Consider the following 20,643-nt stretch of genomic DNA (forward strand, 5'->3'; position numbering starts at 1 on the left):
GCCCGTGGGGGCGGGTAATAGTAAACCCGCCCCCGCCCCGCCAAATGAAAATTGGCCCCATATCCACTCCATATCCACACGGGTATCCATTAAGCGGGTATCCATGAATTTCTTAAATACCCACGGATATCCATGGATATCCATGGATATTTATAAATCTTTTAATAAATTAAAAAAAATTATATTATAAATAATTTTAAGTTTATATTTAATGTCATTAAAATATTAAAAAATAAAAATTCATCGTTAATTTTGAACTTGTATTTAACGTTAATTTTATTGAAATAATAATAAAAATGCAAGATAATTAATAACTTAATATACATTAATCTCACAAGTAAGTTAAAGTCTCATCACAAAGCTACAATAATTCAATCTCATAATTTCAAATGAAAGTAAATAACTTACAATACATAAATTTTATTGGTCCAATCAAAGCTAGAAAATCAATCAAATTACATCCAACATAATTCTATAACATGCTTAACACATGTTGGTAACTTCATCAACATCACTTTTGTAAGAAAATAAGATGAGATAGTATAGTTTTAGGGTTATGTGGTACAAGGATAATTAGGATATTTAAAAAATATTATTAAACGGGTACCTGCGGGTATGGATATCATCATACCCACCCCCGCCCCGTTTATAAACGGGTAAAAAATTATTTGTCCCCATTATCTGCGGGTATCCAATTAACCTATCCATTTATTATCCGTAACGGGTTTTACCCACAGATACCCGCGGCTGCGGTTATTTTTTCCATCCCTATATAAGGGTCTCTAATATAGATGAATCAAAGAAACTGATAGCAAAAACATCTTTAACGAGAGTACAAATATCATCCCCAACAAGATGCCAATATTGTTTAAATAAGATTACCTGAAAACCATCTTGGCCAAGAGCTTTGAAAGGTTTCATTGCATTTAGTGCTTTGGAGACTTCATCTTTAGTGAGTAAGAGACAATCTTCCTCCTCCATTTTTGGGCAAAGGGAGATATTAAGAGAAAAGTGAGCATTTGTAAAGGAAGAGCAAAATAAATCATAAAAGAACTTATGTGCTTCATCTTGAAGAATTTCATCCTCCATACACCAAACGCCATTAGGAAGTGTGATACCGCGAACTTTATTCCACTTCCTCCTAATGATCGTTTGAGCATGGAAAAACTCAGTATTTTTATTACCAAGTTTAACCCATTGCTCACATGATTTTTGGTACCAATGCATGTATAAAATGTGATTGTACTCATGTTGGAGATCACATTTCAATAATATGAGTCTAACAGAATTAGTCCTCTCTAATGCATGTTGGATACCCTTAAGTCGAGACTCAATTACTCTTTCCTCTTGAAAAGGCTTCCAAAAACTTCTTTATTAAAACTTATTGAGTCTTGTTTAACCTACTCTAGTGCTTTAACTACTCTACCTCACCATTCCATGCATTTTCCACCAAGTTTGCATAATGTTCATGCATGATCCAAGTAGCTTCGAAACAAAAAGAGCATTAGCCTCTAACCTAGTGACAACCCCCACATCTTAAAAGGATTGGATTATGGTCAGAATGCATACGACATAACACCTCGACAAACCCTTCAGGGAAAGCTAAGCATCAAGCAAGATTAGTCATTCCCCTATCAAGATTTTTTGCTATAGGTCTTTGTCCTTGGCAAGATTTGTGCCGCGTGAAGCATCCTCTTGTAGTACAGAGGTCCACAAAATTGCAATCCTCCATAACTTGAATTAAATTTTCTGCCCTTTTGACTCTTGTGATGGAAAATGCCTCCTTTCTGATCATTTGGGAGCACTATTTCATTAAAGTCACCCATAACAAGCCAGGGCCCTATGATAATATTCTTAAGAGAGCAAATATGAGTCCACAGATCTCTTCTCTTTAAAGAATTTGGACTTGCATAAATACCTGTACAAGTCCAAGCATACCCATTCCTTTCTAAGGTGAATTTAATAGAATACCTATCCACACTTAAGACATTTGAAATGAAACTGCAGCCATCCTTTTGAAGTATCCAAAGGCCACCAAAATGACCTTGGGTTTTAATAATGTGAAGAGGATACCAATGTAGTGCCGACCAATATTTCAAAACTAGGGAAAATTGAACATGGGTTTCCATTAGAAAAATGAATGTTGGTTGAAATCTTCTAATTAAGTCCGCCATATGCCTTTTGGCACGTTTATTTAGAGCTCCCATGATGTTCCAAGAGAGAATAGAGACATCTAAATGACTTCATCATAAAATAAATGACATGAAACATAATTTGATACAATGATATTAATCATTGTGTTTGAATAGCCTCCAATTCCTTTGCATGTGCCTTGGAATATTTGGAGGGATTACTATAAGCTTCCCCTCTAGTCAACATATTCACAAGCTCTTGATTTAATTATGTTTGGGCTCCAAAGCAGAATTTTTCTTTGCCAATACTAGTATTAGCTATTATTTGCATAAGGCGTATGATATATACACCTCCATTCTATGATAAGTACACCTTTAAAAAAAAACTTAAAATATATTTAATTTTTTATTTTTTAATTTTAGACATCTAATGTTCAAATTTAGTATTTTTTTATGTACATCTTTATCTTTCTCTGTTTGACTCATGATATATATAAAAGTACACATTTTTTTCTTTTTTTAATAAAAATAAATTCTATATATATAAAAGTACACATTTTTTTCTTTTTTTAATAAAAATAAATTCTTGAAATATCATGAACATAAAAAAAACAAGGAGAAAATTATAAATTAAACAATAAATAAGTAAAATTAAAAATATAAGATAAAAAATTAGTTATTCTAAAAAATAAAAAAGGAGGTGTACTTATAATAAAAAGGTGGTGCATATATGATGAGCCTTTGCATGATTGGCACGAAATTTCTTGGAATATGTTAGCCCACCGTTGAGTCCAATCTAACTTCGCTGCTTCTCCTTTTTTGGTTGGGTGATGATATATACACCTCCTATCTTTTATAAATACACCTCCAATCTTTTAAAATAAAATAAAAAATCCTAAAATATCCTTCTAACTAAATATGATTTAGTTGATTGAAACGTTAATTTTAGCATTCCGAAAAATATTTTCCAGAATAGTAAAATTATTGTTCCGGAAAGCATTTTCCGAAAGTGTGTTTCTTATATAATTTCGGAAAGTTCTTTCCAGAACATTAAATTTAGTATTGCGGAAAATATTTTCCAAAATTATGTAACAAGCACACTTCTGAAAAATACTTTCTAGAATAAAAAATTTATTATTCTTAAATGTACTTTCCGGAACAAAAGTTTTATTATTCCGGAAAGTACTTTTTGAAACAAATAGTGAGAAGAATTACTTGAAGGAAAAAATGTATATGGTTTGACACATTTTCCTTTGACACTAAACCCGCGCTTACAACTTATAACAAAACAAAAAAGAAAAGAGAATAATGCAAAAATTGAAAAGGGAAAGGGAGGTAAGGAAGTGCGGAGAAAAAAAGTAAAGAAAAAGAAACGAGGTGCAAAAAAAAACGATAAGAAAAAAGTGTGAATTTGAAAAATTATAAATTAAAAAAATATTAAAGATAATTTAAAAGTTTAATATGTTTTTTTTTAAATGTATTTATAAAGAAATGGAGATGTGTATATCATTTGCCTTTTTTGGTTATATCCAATCTTCTCGCCAAATGGGCCCACATCTGGCCATCCCAAATCCTTTTTTAAACCCCACATTATTCAAGTGTTTTCTTACGTGTAATTGTCATCTAATCACCATGCAAATTTGTCTCCACAAAATCCGATATTTTATTCTCCATACCTGAATCCCTTGAATTTTTTCGCATTATTGATGATGTCTGGTGTAACTCAGTGATGGAAGAGCATGGGCTAAAGGCCCAACCACTAAAGCCATGGCCAGGAGGTTACTTGAAGATTTGACTGCTTCAGAGCTTAGTGGGCCCAATGGGCTTGGTGGGCCTAGGGTGCTTCTCACTTGGGCTTTGATTGATTAAACACCATGATTAATTGTATTTTCTTAGTATAGGAATTTACTTTGATGTTGGTCTTGTATTTTGACCATAGATTAGGGTTTAGGTGTCTTGGGCTTAATTTTGGGCTTCTTGGGCTTTGGGCTTTTGATACCCAATATTGGGCTCATTCTTCTTCTTATAATTTTTCCTATTCATTGGACCAATGTATTTCGGTCAATAGCATAGGATTATATGAAGTATACATTAATAGGAGAAATAGGTTTCATTTAAGTATTATTTAGAAGTAATTTGAATTGAATTTGAGTCACATGGATGGCATGGGGTGGATCCGGCCATGTGAGCTTCAAATTCACTCCAAATCACTCCTAAATGATACCTAAATGAAGGTAGCAACCGGTTTAAGCTTGTAGGAAGCCAAAGTTTGAATTTCAAATTCAAATTTGAAATTCAAACTTGGCGCCAACTTTGCTAGCCTAAGTTGCCGCCAACTTTAGCCTAGTCTCTCTCCTATATATGTAACACTTCCCTCCTTTGTAAGACACTTTTTGAATATATGATAATCTGAATTTACTTCAGCCATTTCGAAAGTCACCGAAATCCCCAAGAGAGAGCTATAGAGAGTGCCTTCATAGTTTCTTAGGAAAACCCTAGTTTCCTTCACTTTGAAGTGTGCAATCCCTTGAGTTCTTGAGCTTGGATGCTTCCTTCAAGGTCTTGACCTTGTCTTCAGCTGGAGAACTTCGTTCAAGGAGTTCAACAACTTAGTTCCATCTCCATTGAAGAGGATCCGTGCCTAGGAGGAGCTTAGGAGGAGCTTGTTCATCACTTCTCCTACTCACCTCCATCACTCAGCTCAATGGTCGCAATGGTGCTTCTCCGTCATCCACCACCGGTACGCTCTTATTGCCTCCTTCCTTTGTGATAACTTCTTTCTGGCTTGTCTTTGGTTGAACATTTATGAGAGAATCAGAACCACAGTTATGTGTCATATGTCCATAAAACCACACTTGGTGCATATGATGTGGAGGCCTTCATATTGCACCTTATACCAATGTCGAACACACTTTACCAACAACCGGTTGTGTGAGGTCTATTTCAACACAAATGCGAGCAAAATGCCCTCAATTCACCTTTAAAGTATTTGAATATACGTTAACTGGCTTTCCCATTGCTGCAGTCATAACCAATAAAAAACTCTCATCATAGTAGACTAGATTAAGGCCTGGAAAGCGAATCTATACCATAGTCTTATCCACCTTTGCATTTGAAGAGACAAATTCAAGGCTAGCTCCAGTTTGTTTACTACCAAGTAATGATCATAAATCATCATGATCCTCCTGTAAGGGCACGTTCTTTGTCCTCTTCAAGGTTGAATTTAACCATAAAGAATCCATTATCCACATCCTCATATACACCCTGTAATTTCCAAATATGTGGAGTTTTCTCCTTCATGAGCCCATAACCAATAGGTTTCCCTAATAATTTGATCCTATTATTTTTTACACTGTTTTAAAAAAAATTGTTCCATGTTATTTTTTTCACTTAATTTCATTAACATCATTGGTTTTAATTTGGATGGAGAGACAATATTAAACATTTTTTAAAAATTAAAAAATCAAATTAAATCTTTTAAAAATAACGAGACTAAATTAAATCCTAAAAAAATAAAAAAAATTAAAAATATAATTTAACCAATATTTTTTATATTTAAATGTTCATGGATAAAACATGAAATTTAAATATTTTATTATCTAATTTTTATTTTGTGTCATATCAATCATGTGAAGGTAAAATCACTCACAATACTATTATGATTATATTGCATAAAACTACATTCATATCTAGAATGAATTATTTTATTTTTCATTTTTTAAATTTTGATAAACATGAGATATTTAAGTTATAAAAATATTTTTAATAACTATATCTAAATTAGTTTTAATATTTTTTTTTTATATTTAAAATACATATGTATAATAAAATCATTTATAAGAAAAAATTATATATTTCTTTTCTTTTTGTGTATCCAACTCTCCACCACCTTTATGATTCTTAAATTATTGAATAGAATAAATAGTATAATGAAATTTTACAATTTATTATTTGTTGAATCATCAGTTACATTTACTTTTAAAAATTCTCTTCTATTTAATTAAATTTAGTTTCAAATTTATATTTAACATTTATATAATTATATATATATATATATATATTTAAATTTAGTGCATATATTATGTTTAATGTAAATTAATATTATAATCATTTTTAAAAATTTAAAACAAAAACATTTATCTAATACCTCATCAATTTCATCTGCATATTAATTGTTAAAATTTCTTGATAATAATTTGTGCTATTAATAAATTTTTAAATTAATAATTTCAGTAATCAATAAATTTTCACATTATGAGATGTTAATATGCAAAACAAATTTGTACGATGAACATCTAGTTATATGATTATAGATAAGTTGTCCTTGTCTTGTCCATTTATAAGTCTTATTCATGTTAGTTCAAATTAAAACACAAGATTCTAATAAATCTTCAGGTCTAAATCTGTCCACATTCTGCCCTAATTTGTGCTTCTTATTTATTTATTTCTCAAATTTATTCTAATTATCAAGTTATATGACAAAAAAAATGCATAATATATAAATTAACTTAAATTCACAAATTAATTTTGAAACTATGGCAAATTAATTTATTTCAAAAATTAATTTTAAAATTTACTTGATTGTAAATGTTCTAAAAATCAAACTCTAAAATATAATTAATAATCTTGTAACATTCTAAATTTAATTTCCACCCATCTTTAAAAAAATTTAAAGATATGTTATATTAGCTTCTAAAAAAAAATATAAAAACAATGCAACATGAATACAATTAGGAAAAAAAAAGTATAAATAAAATTGGTCTCCCCAATATACAGGGTTTTTACTAACATAAAATAAAATTGACAAGAATATGTAATTATGTTATAGGAAATTGAAACGACACTGCCCACAATAATTCGCCTCATTGATGTATTTGATATAAGTATATTACAACAAAATTTCATGTGATTGACCTAACTCTATGCTAAAAAGTTCGTCAGTTGTTCCATTCTAGTCTAACCAGCAGATATTAGTGATTTAATTGCTATCTCAAGTACTCTAGGAGAAACGAAGTCAGAAATGATATATGCAGCAGTCCAAGAATATTAAGCAGTATTGATACAAAAGACAATTCTGAAAGAAATTACATGAAAAGATCATCTCATTACAGACTCTTTCACAAACGATCGACCACCTGTACTGCAATAGGATGAAACAAAGTCAGAAAACCATTTAAAAGAATACCCTAATGGCATATAGTGGAAGAAATTATTCTCACTCACGTATATTCAAGGTGAATGTTCATAAATCGAGCATTTTCTTTGCTTTGTGACAATCTCACTAAACCTTCAATAACTTGATCTTGTTCCAGATCTATAGGATCATAGAAGTATATCAATGTCTGCAAAACACATCAATAAGATTAAACACCAAAATAGTCAAAATAAAAATACAATTTTGAACATAAAATTTCAAAAGTAAAAAATAACTAAGCATATATCTATTAATAAGAGGATACTAGTTAGAGAGGAGGCATTCAAATACTAATCTTGTTAATATAACAGATATTTTAGCAACACACTTCATTTGCTTCCCACACTCCTTCTGAAATGTTAAATGTGTTTCAGAACATTTTCGAGTGTTCCAAACACATTTTCTAACATTCCACATTGGAAAAGGTCGAAGAGTAATTTAAATTTTTTTTTTAAATTACAGGTGCATGAAATAAAATGACAATTGCAAGAAACAAATGTCCACTTGCCGCGAGTGAAATTTGTATAGGTCACATTAAAATGAGTGGGCCCAGATTTTTTGAGAGCCACAGTTTATCTAGTAATAAAAATAATGCTTTAAAAATATGTTTGGTGGACTGTATCATACTCCTTTCGGCCTTCAACAGCTATTTTTTGTTTTTCTCTACAACAGAGACTAAAACACTTACTGAGGGGAGTAGTATTCAGGACACTAAACTCTAGCACTATCATTCTCGAGTCAACAAGACCTTGACTAGTGTCAATTAAACTATAAAGTATAAACTCATGGCTAAAATATATTTACTATTTTTTTTTTGTAAGTTATGCTTTAATGTAACCTTGCCCCACATGTACAACTTGCCAAGGTGATAGGATCCATATTGAAATTGTATGGCACAAGCATACAGATAGGATTCTACTATGGAATTACTTCAGAATTGGGTACAAAAAAGCAACCAGATCAAAGACATTTTATTTTCATATATGCTTAAGATAAGAATTGAGAATTGTATATACCTACCTTCATTGAACAAAAAAGCTAGAACCATACATTGAAATTCAAAATCAGAAAAATAAATACCGCACCTGTTGCCAATGTGTTGGAGGCTCCTCAGGTGCAGTGGACAAGACCAGTGCTTCATTTGAGTTTGACTTTTTTTTTCTCTGACCACCATTCATCTGATGATTGTCAATAAATGAAGTTGTCGAATGATAATTGGTCGATGATATTGCATGTCCATTAAATTCAACATCAAACCAAAATGCAAAACCATGTAGTGGTGCTGGAGAACAGGAAAAAGATTTCAATTAACACAATAATTAAAAGTTTCATTAAATTAGAATTTGTTGGATGAGAACAGAACATGGACAATATGAAGATGACCGTGTGAAGAACAGACAAAAGGAGGTTACCTCGCATCATAGAATTGAACTTAAAGTTGGCTGTCACAGACTCTAACTCTCGAATGGTAACAGAATAACTATCAATAAATTTTACCTGTAATAATAAATGGACAACTTTTTCAGGAATGATTCTGAATACTACTATGCAGGAAAATTTGAAATACATAAACAAATATGAATTCATATATACAAACATATGCTATTATACAGAAGTATTTACAACTAAGACTACAAGAAATTTTGATCAAATAGTGCATTTTGAGATCTAAACATTTTATAATAATCAAATAAATGGTGTACAGCTAGCACCATTACTAACTGATGCTAACCAATAATGTTTAATCAGATCGTTTTTCTTCTCCTTTTAAAAATAGCAAGTAAAGAAATACAAAGGCATTCAATAATGCATCCTCTCAATAAATTAGATAACAAAAGCTAAAAAGCACAAGGGTTGGCTCAACTAGTAGGATCAAACTGCTTTGATGTTTGACCAAAAGATCTTCAGTTCCCTTCCTGCAACCAGTCCTTTATTGAAAGGTCATCAATAAGTACCACTCTGACCCATCACTGAAGCTAGTGGCAAGCCCAGCTTTGAAAAGGGGGAAACCTTCTAGCTTGCACAATAGTTTTGAATTCTTGAGCAAAAACCATACTGTTGGGATATTGTAAGAATAGGATAAATTATAGCCTTCTAATCAAATCTAAAAACAAAGGAAAAAAGAAACATACAAACTAAGCTTACCACTGAATTGTGAAACATACAACACAACCTGTTATTATCTTAAACTCATACTGTGTATTATTGCAAAAGTTTGCCAAACCTTTCTACAAACTATACCACTCAAGTAGAAAACATACTTATAGTATAACCTAGACAAGCCATGTTATACAGCATCTTACAGTTACAAACAGAAGTCAAAAAGTAAACTGCAACTACAACTACAACATGCAGACTCACCACATGTGGCCATGTCAAAACATTTTCACCGGTTATTGTCTCCACGGAAGGTTCTTCAAATGCACATTGTTTAGCTAATGACACCATGGCAGACACTGCAACACAAAGCAGAATTAAAATTGTGACAAGATAAACAATAGATAAAAGAAAGTAGATAATCCCAGATTCTTCTACCCTGGCAATAGTATTGCGACCCATTTGGTAGCTAGGTCAGAATATGATAACTATCCTATCCTATTGGGATAATGTAATTCATATATGGAGGGAGCCATGTTAAGAAACAGAATAGAACAGTGTGTGTATATAAGATTTATATGTATAATATATAAATACATTTCCTTATAATATATACAATATAAATCTTATTATATTATATTAAAATCCTATATACATATATATATATATATATATATATATATATATATATATTATATAAATATATATAATAGCAAAATGTATATATAATAATATACATATACATTATATATAAGATTTATATTCAACATATTCTGTATATTTTATAAAAAGAAATCCATAAAAAAATTAAAATACATCATATATCAATAATTACATTTTAAAAATGCAATTAAATAAATAAAATTCAAATATTTTTGTACAATTTGCAAAAATAAGATTATAAATAATAAATTTATGAATATTATGATGAAATAAAAAATTATATCAATAATTTAAGAGATTTTTTTTATACATTTATATCGTATATATATGTTTCTTTGTCATTTTTACAATTTTTTTATTAAATATTTTATGTTATTTGTGTCATTTATCTCTTAATTAATATTTATATGATTTTTTACAATTAAAAAATGAAATAATGTATAAAAGTCAAAAAGGAATATTAAAGATTTTTTTTATATAACTCACAATTATAAAAGTCAAAAAATGAAATTATATTGCAGATAATCCAACTTGCGATTTTAATTACCATGATCCAACAGAGTGTGATATTATATAGTGTGCATGGGTAATAATTACAGAGAAAATAATTTCCTAAATCCTATAATTGACTAATTACCATAATTAAGGATATCTAACAATTGCCCAATTATCATGATTAAAGATATCTAAAATATCTAACAATATTCATTATGAAGAGTATATTCACACAAACAAGCAAATCTATTTTTAGCATCCATTTTAAATTTGCACAAATACACTATAGATCTGGAAATCTTCATAACAATCAGTTATGTCATCAATCATCTAAATTACCAAGTAGAGCACTCACTATCAATTCCATAAACATTGCGCCAGAAGTCAACACTGTCACTGTATCTGTCTGAATGTGTAACAGGAGCCATGTACAACTGGACAAAAGTACACCAAGGGTCAGCATTTTTTATAAGGCATCATAAGGTCAAATCATCCTTATAGATAAACTGAATCAAGTAATTATTGAACCCCCAATCACATTCAAGCAATTCTAAGATCCATGAATAAGGGATCAAAAAATCCAATTTCAAAGCCAAAATAGGACTGGATTCTACAAGATAGAATAACCTTTTAAAAGAGGTGTTCCCTATAGTATAACAATACATACATACATACATATACATATATATATATATATATATATATATATATATATATATATTTGAGAAAACATAAATAGATACCGTTGCACTAGAAGGAAGAATAAGTCCACCAGGTTTGAGCCAACGATCTCTAGCAGTAATAACACTTCCAAGCATGCTCTACAAGAACAGAAAACTCTTCAAACCAATACAAATCATAAAAGAGTGCATTTACTGTTAGAAGCTGGGAAATTGAAGTTAATGCTGATGTCTAAGTATCACTTAGACAGGGGCAGGCTTGTGTTGGAAATGAAGCAGTCACCCTTCCCCAATCCCAACTAAAAAATAAAAGGGAAATTCAATTAAAGAATATCTTCTTTTATAGAATTGTAAATTTTGGGTTTTTTCACAATTACAACCATCAAATGACAAACTCTCTTTTTCAAAATCAGTGATATAAAAATTAGTCTTTTTCCTAATTTCAGTTTATTAAGGTTAACAAACTATCAGTCACCTCAAAATTTATGGTTTTGCTCGGCTTATCTCGCGAAAATTTGTCTTAGCTTTAAACATACAAAAGTATAGATTTAATCAAACAACTAGAAAACCCTAATACACACCTCATATAGAAGCATATAGCCCATCCATTCTGAAATTATAACATCCACCTCTTCATCGATTTCAACATCCTGCAAAAAGCACAACCTAAGGTGAATATAAAATTTTATAGCTTGTTCTTAGTAACTAATATGAAGTTGCTAAAGGAAAAGGGTCAGAGTCAGAGTTAGAGTAACATAGCATCATTAGAAAAGGGTGAAAGTAGGAACCAGAGTGCAGATAAATTCGTCAACTTAGATTTGTATAAGGAGATGGAAGGGGAAGATAAAATGACGCTTTTGGAAGAAAACAATAAAAGGGGACTCAGTGTGAACTGGAAGAATACAATGAAAGAGATAGAGGAACAATTGAAAGATGTTTTTGGAAGAAAACAAAAGAAGAGGTATTGGAAAAAACCCAAGTCCTACCTATCATAGATCATTAAAAATGGTCACTCACCATTTGTCCACACACCAAACCTAATAGTGTTGGGTGTGAGGGGGTATATTGGAAAAAATCTAAGTCCCACATCAATTAGAGATAAGACAAACAAAGAGTTTATATGTGGAGGACAACCTTAACCATACACGTTTGTTTTATAAGATTGAGTTAGACCCAAACCTACATTCTAAGATGGTATTAGAACTATCTTAGATCCAGAAAATATTTTAAATAGTAAAATTAGTTTTGGAAAGAGTATCAACACCTTTGGAAGGGAAATAGACAAATTTATTAATATAAAATAATTATTAGCACATAAGAAATATTGATCTAAAGTAATTTTGTGTGTATATATTGTAACTTCCATTTTTTTTCAAAAATTATATTAATAGGTAGTACTAATTAATATTAGAAAACATTTTATGCATTTAAACAATATATCAAAACTAAGTATATCCCTTGTGTAAGATAATTTTACCAAGTCACGTGTCATGTACCACATACCCCTATACATACTAAAGAATATTGAAAAGAATTTATGAAAAATTAAAAAGCAAATATCATTCAAAGGAGCCTACCTCGACTCGTCCATGCAATACAATAACAACATCAGATAAGTTATTTGCTTTCACAACTTCAGTCGCCTGCTTGCAAAAGAAAATAACTATTTGAAACCAATAATACAAGGTAAAAAAGTGCTAGTTAACATTTAAACAACTTATTTACAATATACAACCTCAACCTTTAAACTTGTATAACAGTGACAGAAGAACTCAAATATTTGCTATCTGGTACATCCCCCACACACACAAAAAAAGAAGATGAAATTAAACAGAACAAGAACAACCACTAAATTGTCCAAGACAAAACAAAAGATAAAAATATAATATATAGACAACGATAATCAATCTACAATTGATATTAGAAAATTTTAAATGTTAAGCAAATCTATGAGCTACTAATACTACAATAGCATGCATTGTACTCATAAAAATGATACACTAACCCAAATATTGTATTCATGTTAAATCTTCAACAAACAGTGGATAAGATAATGTTTCACAATCAATAGGGTTATACATAGCCATTTAGAACTCAATCTAGTGTGGAAGCTAATCCCATGGATACCTTTGAGTGTTTTAGTTACAAACTTACACCAAAACTAAATAAAGCTTATACAAATGAAAACTATGATCTTTGACTATTACCTGTAGGGCAATGTCACTGGCATCAATTGCATACACCTGACAAGACAAACATTCACAACATAATGCATGTCAAATGCTTCAATGATGGGAAAAATTAGAGTTTCAAACAAGTAAATTAAAAGCCTAATTTTGGAAACAATAGCATAAGGCTCAAAGAATACAGTAATATATAGAATAAACAGTATATGCATTCACAGTGTTTATACTGTCATCCAAATACAAAATAGTGTGTATAATTAGTTGACTTTTATAATAACTGTCTTATAAGCCATACCTATCATGATTTCTGATTGATTGTCAAGACAACGCATAGAAATTAAACCCTAATATATATTATTAATCCCAAACAAAATAACTCAACAAAAGATCCTAGATCTTCAATGGTTTGAAATGTAGAACAAAAGCAACTCATTCATGATACATCCAGCATCTCCAAATTATGTAATCAAAAAAAAAAAAAAAAAAAAAGGTTGCTAGAGCTCAATAAAAATTTCAGTATAATTCGTGATTTCAGCAATTGCAAACTTAAACAATTAAATGCAGAATATGTCAGATCTAACCTAATCATGATGAAGAATTTTGAAGTAATAATTTTATTTTATTTTTAAAAAAATCTAAGAACAATATAACATTGCACGTGAGTTAGTGTGAGAATATTCTATTTCTCTTTGTATTCTTGTGACTGTATTCGATTAGTTTGTTACAGCTTTCCCTTGACATCTGTCAGTCTGTTTGTAATTAGTTTAAGGCAGCTACAACGGTCACATCTATCTGAGCAGCACTCTATATACTCTGTAACAGGTCTAAGCATAGTTGCTTGTAATTCATTTTTCAGTTTTCACTCAAATCAATAATATCAGTTTTATCATGAGATACAATTCTCTCCTAAAATGGTAACAGAGCTTAACGCTCCTTATCCATGGATTCTGATAATTCTCCACCACTGCCTCCTCCACCAATCTCCTCTGATTTCAGCCACAGAGCTACTCTGGTGCATGTTCATTCTTCTACCAATTCGGAACCCCTAATCCCTGTTTCAGCTCCTATTACCTTCAACCATCAAATCACTGAAAAGCTCCATGATGAGAACTTCTTGCTATGGGGAAAGCAAGTTGAACCAGTTATTAAAAAACACTGCCTTCATCACTATCTTGGATCACCGCAAATCCTCCAAAATTTCTCACCTCCACAGGTCGTGATGTCAACAATGTCAAACTTGCATTACTCGCTTGGGAACAAGATCAATTACTTCTTTCATGGATTCAATCATCCTTATCCAATGCAATTCTTTCTCATGCTCTAGGTTGCACTCATGCACTTCAGATTAACATTCACTCATACTTCCATCATTAGACTAAACTCGTTAGCCACAATATGCACTTTGCAATGCATCTCTTGATGATGGTTGCATCAACATATTCCTTCTTTGCATCAAAGCCCTAGTTGATGCACTCCCCATTGTTGGAGATGCACACTCACATCAGGAACACTTAGGTGTCATCCTTGAAGGTCTTCCTTAAGAGTATGATATTGTACTTTCTCTTGTTGAAAGCAAATTAGTACCTATGTCAATTGAAGACGTTGAAGGTCTTGTTCAAGCTCTAGAACTTTGTTTAAAGAAATACAAATGGTAATTGTTGAGTGATTCTCCTTCAATTAATGTTACCAATATCAATCCACAATTATGCTTCAGAGCCTACAAATTTGAATCGTAATACTCTGGTTTTCAAGATCAACCTCAATCACATTCCATTTCTTATGGTGGCAGATTTTGAGGTCATATTGGTGGTCGCTTTGGAAAAGGCTGCAAACATAGTAGTCGCTTCTCTACTCAGCTGAGAAGCACGGATACGTGAAATCTGGTCCGGTATCCGTATCGGAAACGTATCCGATACGGATACGTTTTGATACGTGAAAGATACGTATCTCATCCGTATCCACAGTGATTTTATTAAAAAAAGGGAAAAAAAAATTTTCCAGATTTGTTCCAAATTTATTCGAAAATCAACCATAAAATAGCAAGAAAACACAAATTTGAGAGGGAGATACTTTACATTCCAAAGCCACATAAAATTTGTTGCTGCGTTTAGGCACCAGATCGGAAGACAACTGCACAACAATGACCAGGTAAAGCATATAATCTCCTTTTCTCTTCTCTATTATTCTTCCGGTATGCACAGTAAGATAGAAACGCACTGGTCTGGTCTCGACTTTTTGGAGGGGGGAGAGAGAGGAAGAAGAAGGGGGGGGGTTTACGCTTTTCTCGGGTGGGGGCTCCTATTTTGAATCTATACTTTCTGATGTATATTGAAATATCTTGTCCTTTTCTTATGTGTTGTTGCGTCAGTAATGATAAAATTATAATATTAAAATATAATATTAAAATAAGTTAAATATTAAACCTATTAATTAAAAGGTGCATATAAAACTGTAAATTAATAATAATTAGAATTTTTTTAATTCTTTTTTTAGCATCTTTAAAATGTATAAAAAATTGTAACAAATTTTTAATTTCTAGTTTTTAAACTAACAAAATTTCAATCTCACATACATGTTTTTTTTTTAATTTTAATTATCTTTCTTAATTTTAATTTTAATTATCTTTCTTAATATTTATTTGCAATTACTATTTTATATATATTAATTTATTTATTTTTAATACGTATCCTAAACGTATCGTATCCTATATTTTTAAAATTTGACGTATCGCCGTATCGGATACGTATCGTATCCGATACGCGTATCGTATCCGTGCATCATAGCTACTCAGTGTCAAATTCCAAGTATGCTTCAAATATGGTCACCACTACAGTGTGCTATCATTAGTTTGATCACAATTACCAACCACCACCTTCCAATGTTTACTATCAACAATATGATACTTATTTGAAAAACACACCTATTATTTTCAATACACTCATATGCCACCTTTCACATATCCTCAACAACGTTCACTACAAGCCTATGTTGATGTTGTAAAAGAGCAGTATTTTAGGGGATTAGTTTTTATTTTGAAATCTTTCCTTATTTCCTTATTTAGGGACAAGTGTACATCTATAATAGGGAGAAATAGGAATGTAATTTGCGTGATAAATATTAATAAAATCATCTCTTTCAACTTGGTATCAAAGCTCCCAATCTTGGGAGCTTTATTTCCATTGCCTTGCCCTAAAAAAGGAAACCATTGTCACCCTTACTACCGCCACTGCCAACACCATTGGAGTCAATTGTGAGCCAGAAAGGAGCGCCATTCGTTAGCAATCACAACATCGTGAGTCAATGACAACTAGATAAACTTGATTACTTCCTTGGAATTGAAGTTCGCCCTCAACATGATGGTAGTATTTTGCTCACTCAAAATAAATACATTAAAGATCTTGTCTCTCGCACCAATATGCTTGATACCAAGCCCATCTCTTCACCCATGTTTGCTGGTTGCAAACTCACCAAACATGGGTTTGACCATTTCTCAAAGGTTTCTTTATGCCGTTCAGTTTTTGGGGCACTGTTTGTTAGTTCATGGCTTCCCCCTTCAAAACACATTGGGTAGCTGTAAAAAGAATATTTCACTATCATAAAGGTTCTCTTCACACTGGTCTTCACCTTCTTCCAGTCAGCCTCTTTCCTTGCAGGCCTTTTATGATGCTGATAGGGCCGCTGACCCAAATGATTGTCACTGTACCTCAGGTGCTGCTATATTCTTAGGCCTATACTTGGTTACTTGGTGATCTGGCCAACAAACAGTGGTTTTTAGGTCTGGTACTAAAGTTGAGTATCAAAGTTTGGCCACTGTTACTACTAATACCCTCTAGATACCAACTGCACTGGAAGAAATTTCTGCTCCTTGCCTTACACTAGTTGTCTTTTGTGATAGTCAAAGTGTTGTCCATAATCCCATTCTTCATGCATGCACCAAGCACGTAGTATTGGATTTGTTCTTTGTTCAAGAGAAGGTAATTAACAAGAAATTTCAAGTTCTTCACATACCAGGATCAGATCAGCTTGCTGACTTGTTGACCAAGCCCCTATGTCTATCCCGGTTTTCAGTTCTAAGCTTCAAGCTCAATGTGTTTGAGCTTCAATAATCTCACTCATCTTTCAATTAGTTTATTACAGTTGTCCCTTGACAGCTGTCAGTCTGTTTGTAATTAGTTAGAGGCAGTTACAACTGTCACATCTATCAGAGCTTAGTTCCATCACTATATATACTCTGTAACAGATCTGAGCATATTAGCTTGTATTCCATTTTTCACTAAGATCAGTATCAGTTTTATCATGAGAAACAATTATCTCTCTCTAATAGTTAAGAACCAAGAAAAGGGTTTACAGGAAATAAAACAGTTTTGCTTTTATTTTAAAAAGTACATTATATTATCAGAACATTTAGTAACAATCTTTCCTTATCAACTGAAAGGATATATGAATGTTATTTTGAAAGAGCATACCCGCTTTGCACCAGCCTGGGCACAAAATATAGAAAGGATTCCTGTACCACATCCAACATCAACCACAACCTGAATGCAGATGGTTAAGGGGCAGGAAAGATAAGAAAATCCATTAGAAACTTCAATTGAAAAGAACTTAACAAAACAATCAAATTATGCATGAGATAACAATGATTAGATTCCAAGATGCACGCATATGCATGTATAAGTATCATTCATTTTTTGACTGAACAATAACACAATCCCCAACAAGAAGCTCTCCACAATCCACATGGGCTCAGTCAGCCACCTATTGAGCATCTACATCAGTTGAACAAAGTCCTCTCTTTTGGCCAAAAGTTGTAATACCAATTATGTATAAAATAGAGGTATCATATTTTTGCAATTATAATGATTATCGATTTAATAGATTGGGAGCATTCAAAAATAAAAAACAGCAAAGTTCACATTAATAGTCATGATAAGTAGATCTTATTGAAGTCTAAAAGTAAGGTTAATTGAGTGTGAGGGTAGGAGTTAGCCTCCCAATCATCAAAAGGCATATTTTAGGATGAAAAGCAAAAATGGGTTGGGGTCAGTTTGTGAAAGTGTCCATTGAACCTGATTCTGTTAGTAAAGTAGAATAAAAAGAAAGGAAAGAGAGGGGGCCAAGCAAGGTTTGGGTGGTGGTCGGGGAGCAGACACTTGATGTATCCATAGTATCTCCTCTACCTTTCTGTCTTTATTTTGCAGAGTGAGAGTTTTCCAAAGCTTGATTTAATTTTATATAATTATTAGTAGCGTGATTTTAAATTGCAATTGCAGTCACATTGCAATCCTTGACATTGCAGGAAAATGTGGCTCATGCACTGCAATTGTGGTTGCAGAGTGATCACACTTGACATTGTGGCCACAATTGTGTTCACGGACAATTTTTTAAAATCGTGATTAGTAGCAAAAGGTGCATTCCAGTGAGAATATTCAATAATATTACTCATCTGATTCCAGTTTCCTATCAGTGGGTTTTCCACTCTATTGGAATTAAGCTTGGTTGAGTTGTCCCACAGACAAAATCTCAAGTACTCCAAATATATTTTTGTTGAACCGCTGAATTCTCTTCCCCAATCTTTCCATACTCATTTATACAGAGAAAGTTTCGCATTCATGTAAGTATATATATCATGTTAGGATTAGGGTTCTATGAATCGTATCTGCTACAGGGATTCAATCATGTAATTGCTTTTTTAATACCAGTTTTAACTAGATTCTGTTACAATATTATTGTTATTAGAGAATTACTCCTTCTCCTTCTAGGGCTTCGAAATTTAAGACAGCAATGCTTTTCATTAATTCATAAAGACGATTTCTAAAGAGTTTGCAGAGTAATAAAAATGCAAACCAAATACATTAAATTGCGGTGCTAGCAGCTTCTACCGTAGAAAAGAAGAAAAGGGTTTGGCAAAATTACCTTGCCTGCGATAAAGCTCTGGTGCTGCATGATTGCGTCCCTATAAGCTTCAGTGCGCACGCGATCCTGCGTGAAGGTAAAATGAGAATGCAGAGACATTGAAAATTGAGGTGTGCGTAGTGAATGTTACTGAGAGAAAGAAAACCTTGATCATTTCCTGGTGGATACCAAGGTGAGAATAGGAATGGAAATATGCGACATCGAAGTCTGTGCAAGGAGGTGGATGGTGTTGTTGTTGCGGTTGCGGTTGCGGTTGGTTGTCGCAAACCCTAAGGGTGTGCGCGGAGGGGGAAGCACGTGACCTGCGTGTGCCGCGACGGACTCGCTCTCTGTGAGAGTGACCCATTCCCATACCCATACCCGCTGAGAGATGCTGATAGCCGTTACTATGATTCTCACTCGGAAACATCTTCCCTCACCCTTCTGCCAACTCCGCCTTCTCAACACAACTCACCTCGGCTACTTACATAAATATATATATATATATATATATATATAAATAATTATTCATTATTTAATTGTAAATCTTTATTTATTATTTTTTTCAATTTTTTAAATTTAAAATTAATCTTCTTAACTTTTTTAATTTTAAAAAATTTGTTTTACTTTATATATTCAAATATTATAAATTTATCAAATAATGTATTATTATTTTATATAAATTATATGCATATAATATATTTTTAATTTTAATATATTATAAAGATAAAATTTATCGCTTTAAATATTTTTCTTACTTTTCAATTTATAATTTTGTAATTTATTAATTTATTTATGTTAAATATATCATAAATAATGATTTTGTCTTCATAAAAATAATATATTAAAAATAATTTTTTAGTGTCTAAATAAATTATATGTTTTAAAAATTATAACATTAAAAGTAAATTAATAAAGTGAAAAACAAGAACAATATAAAATTAATAAGAATTAGTGTCCATAATATACTAAAAAATAAAAATTATAAAAATAAATTATATGCAATTACTTTATTTATATAAAGTGATGAATACATTACTAATTAAATTAAGAACTTAAAATTAATTTAATTACCCTAATATAAAATATTCTTTGTTATTTTTTTTTCAGCTTTTTTGTTTATTTAGATATGTTAGTACTAAAAGGAGTTAATAGTAATGCCTTAAAAAAAACAAATTTTTTTCAAGAACTAATTCCTTATCTTTTTAATAAAATGGTTAATATAAATGTACTGACCGTAGTTCGCACCCGGGTTCCGAGCCCGGATTAGCGATACAAAGCCACCCCGGGCACACGCTGAGCGA

General features: G+C 31.5%; 1 protein-coding gene across 2 annotated transcripts; it reads right to left on the reverse strand.

Moving 5' to 3' along the window:
• Positions 1-6,877: 6,877 nt before the first annotated feature.
• On the reverse strand, positions 6,878-19,824 carry PRMT6 (protein arginine methyltransferase 6). 2 transcript variants are annotated; one of them, XM_083066422.1, is made up of 13 exons: positions 19,506-19,824; positions 19,361-19,426; positions 17,914-17,982; positions 13,469-13,504; positions 12,839-12,904; positions 11,843-11,911; positions 11,325-11,402; positions 10,937-11,015; positions 9,688-9,782; positions 8,739-8,823; positions 8,412-8,608; positions 7,356-7,474; positions 6,878-7,267 (listed from the first exon to the last, which is right to left on the reverse strand). In XM_083066422.1, the coding sequence occupies exons 1-13, from the start codon at positions 19,767-19,769 to the stop codon at positions 7,147-7,149; spliced, it is 1,344 nt and encodes a 447-aa protein (XP_082922548.1). In that variant the 5' UTR covers positions 19,770-19,824; the 3' UTR covers positions 6,878-7,146. The 2 variants fall into 2 exon arrangements, with proteins under 2 accessions (XP_082922548.1, XP_020236414.1); XM_020380825.3 differs by having other exon boundaries at positions 6,977-7,272.
• Positions 19,825-20,643: the final 819 nt, after the last annotated feature.

Source organism: Cajanus cajan, chromosome 11, assembly GCF_000230855.2.
Source record: "Cajanus cajan strain Asha chromosome 11, NIPB_CcT2T_4, whole genome shotgun sequence".
Lineage (NCBI taxonomy): Eukaryota > Viridiplantae > Streptophyta > Magnoliopsida > Fabales > Fabaceae > Cajanus > Cajanus cajan.

What these genes read in the sequence shown, in the direction of transcription:
- PRMT6 (XM_083066422.1), bottom strand. Translation starts at nt 19,769, where the DNA reads ATGTTTCCGAGTGAGAATCATAGTAACGGCTATCAGCATCTCTCAGCG. An exon ending in TATTGCATGGACGAGTCGAG is followed by an intron (nt 11,912 to 12,838) that starts GTAGGCTCCTTT and finishes TGCTTTTTGCAG; the next exon opens with GATGTTGAAATCGATGAAGA. An exon ending in GTTCAATTCTATGATGCGAG is followed by an intron (nt 8,609 to 8,738) that starts GTAACCTCCTTT and finishes CCTGTTCTCCAG; the next exon opens with CACCACTACATGGTTTTGCA.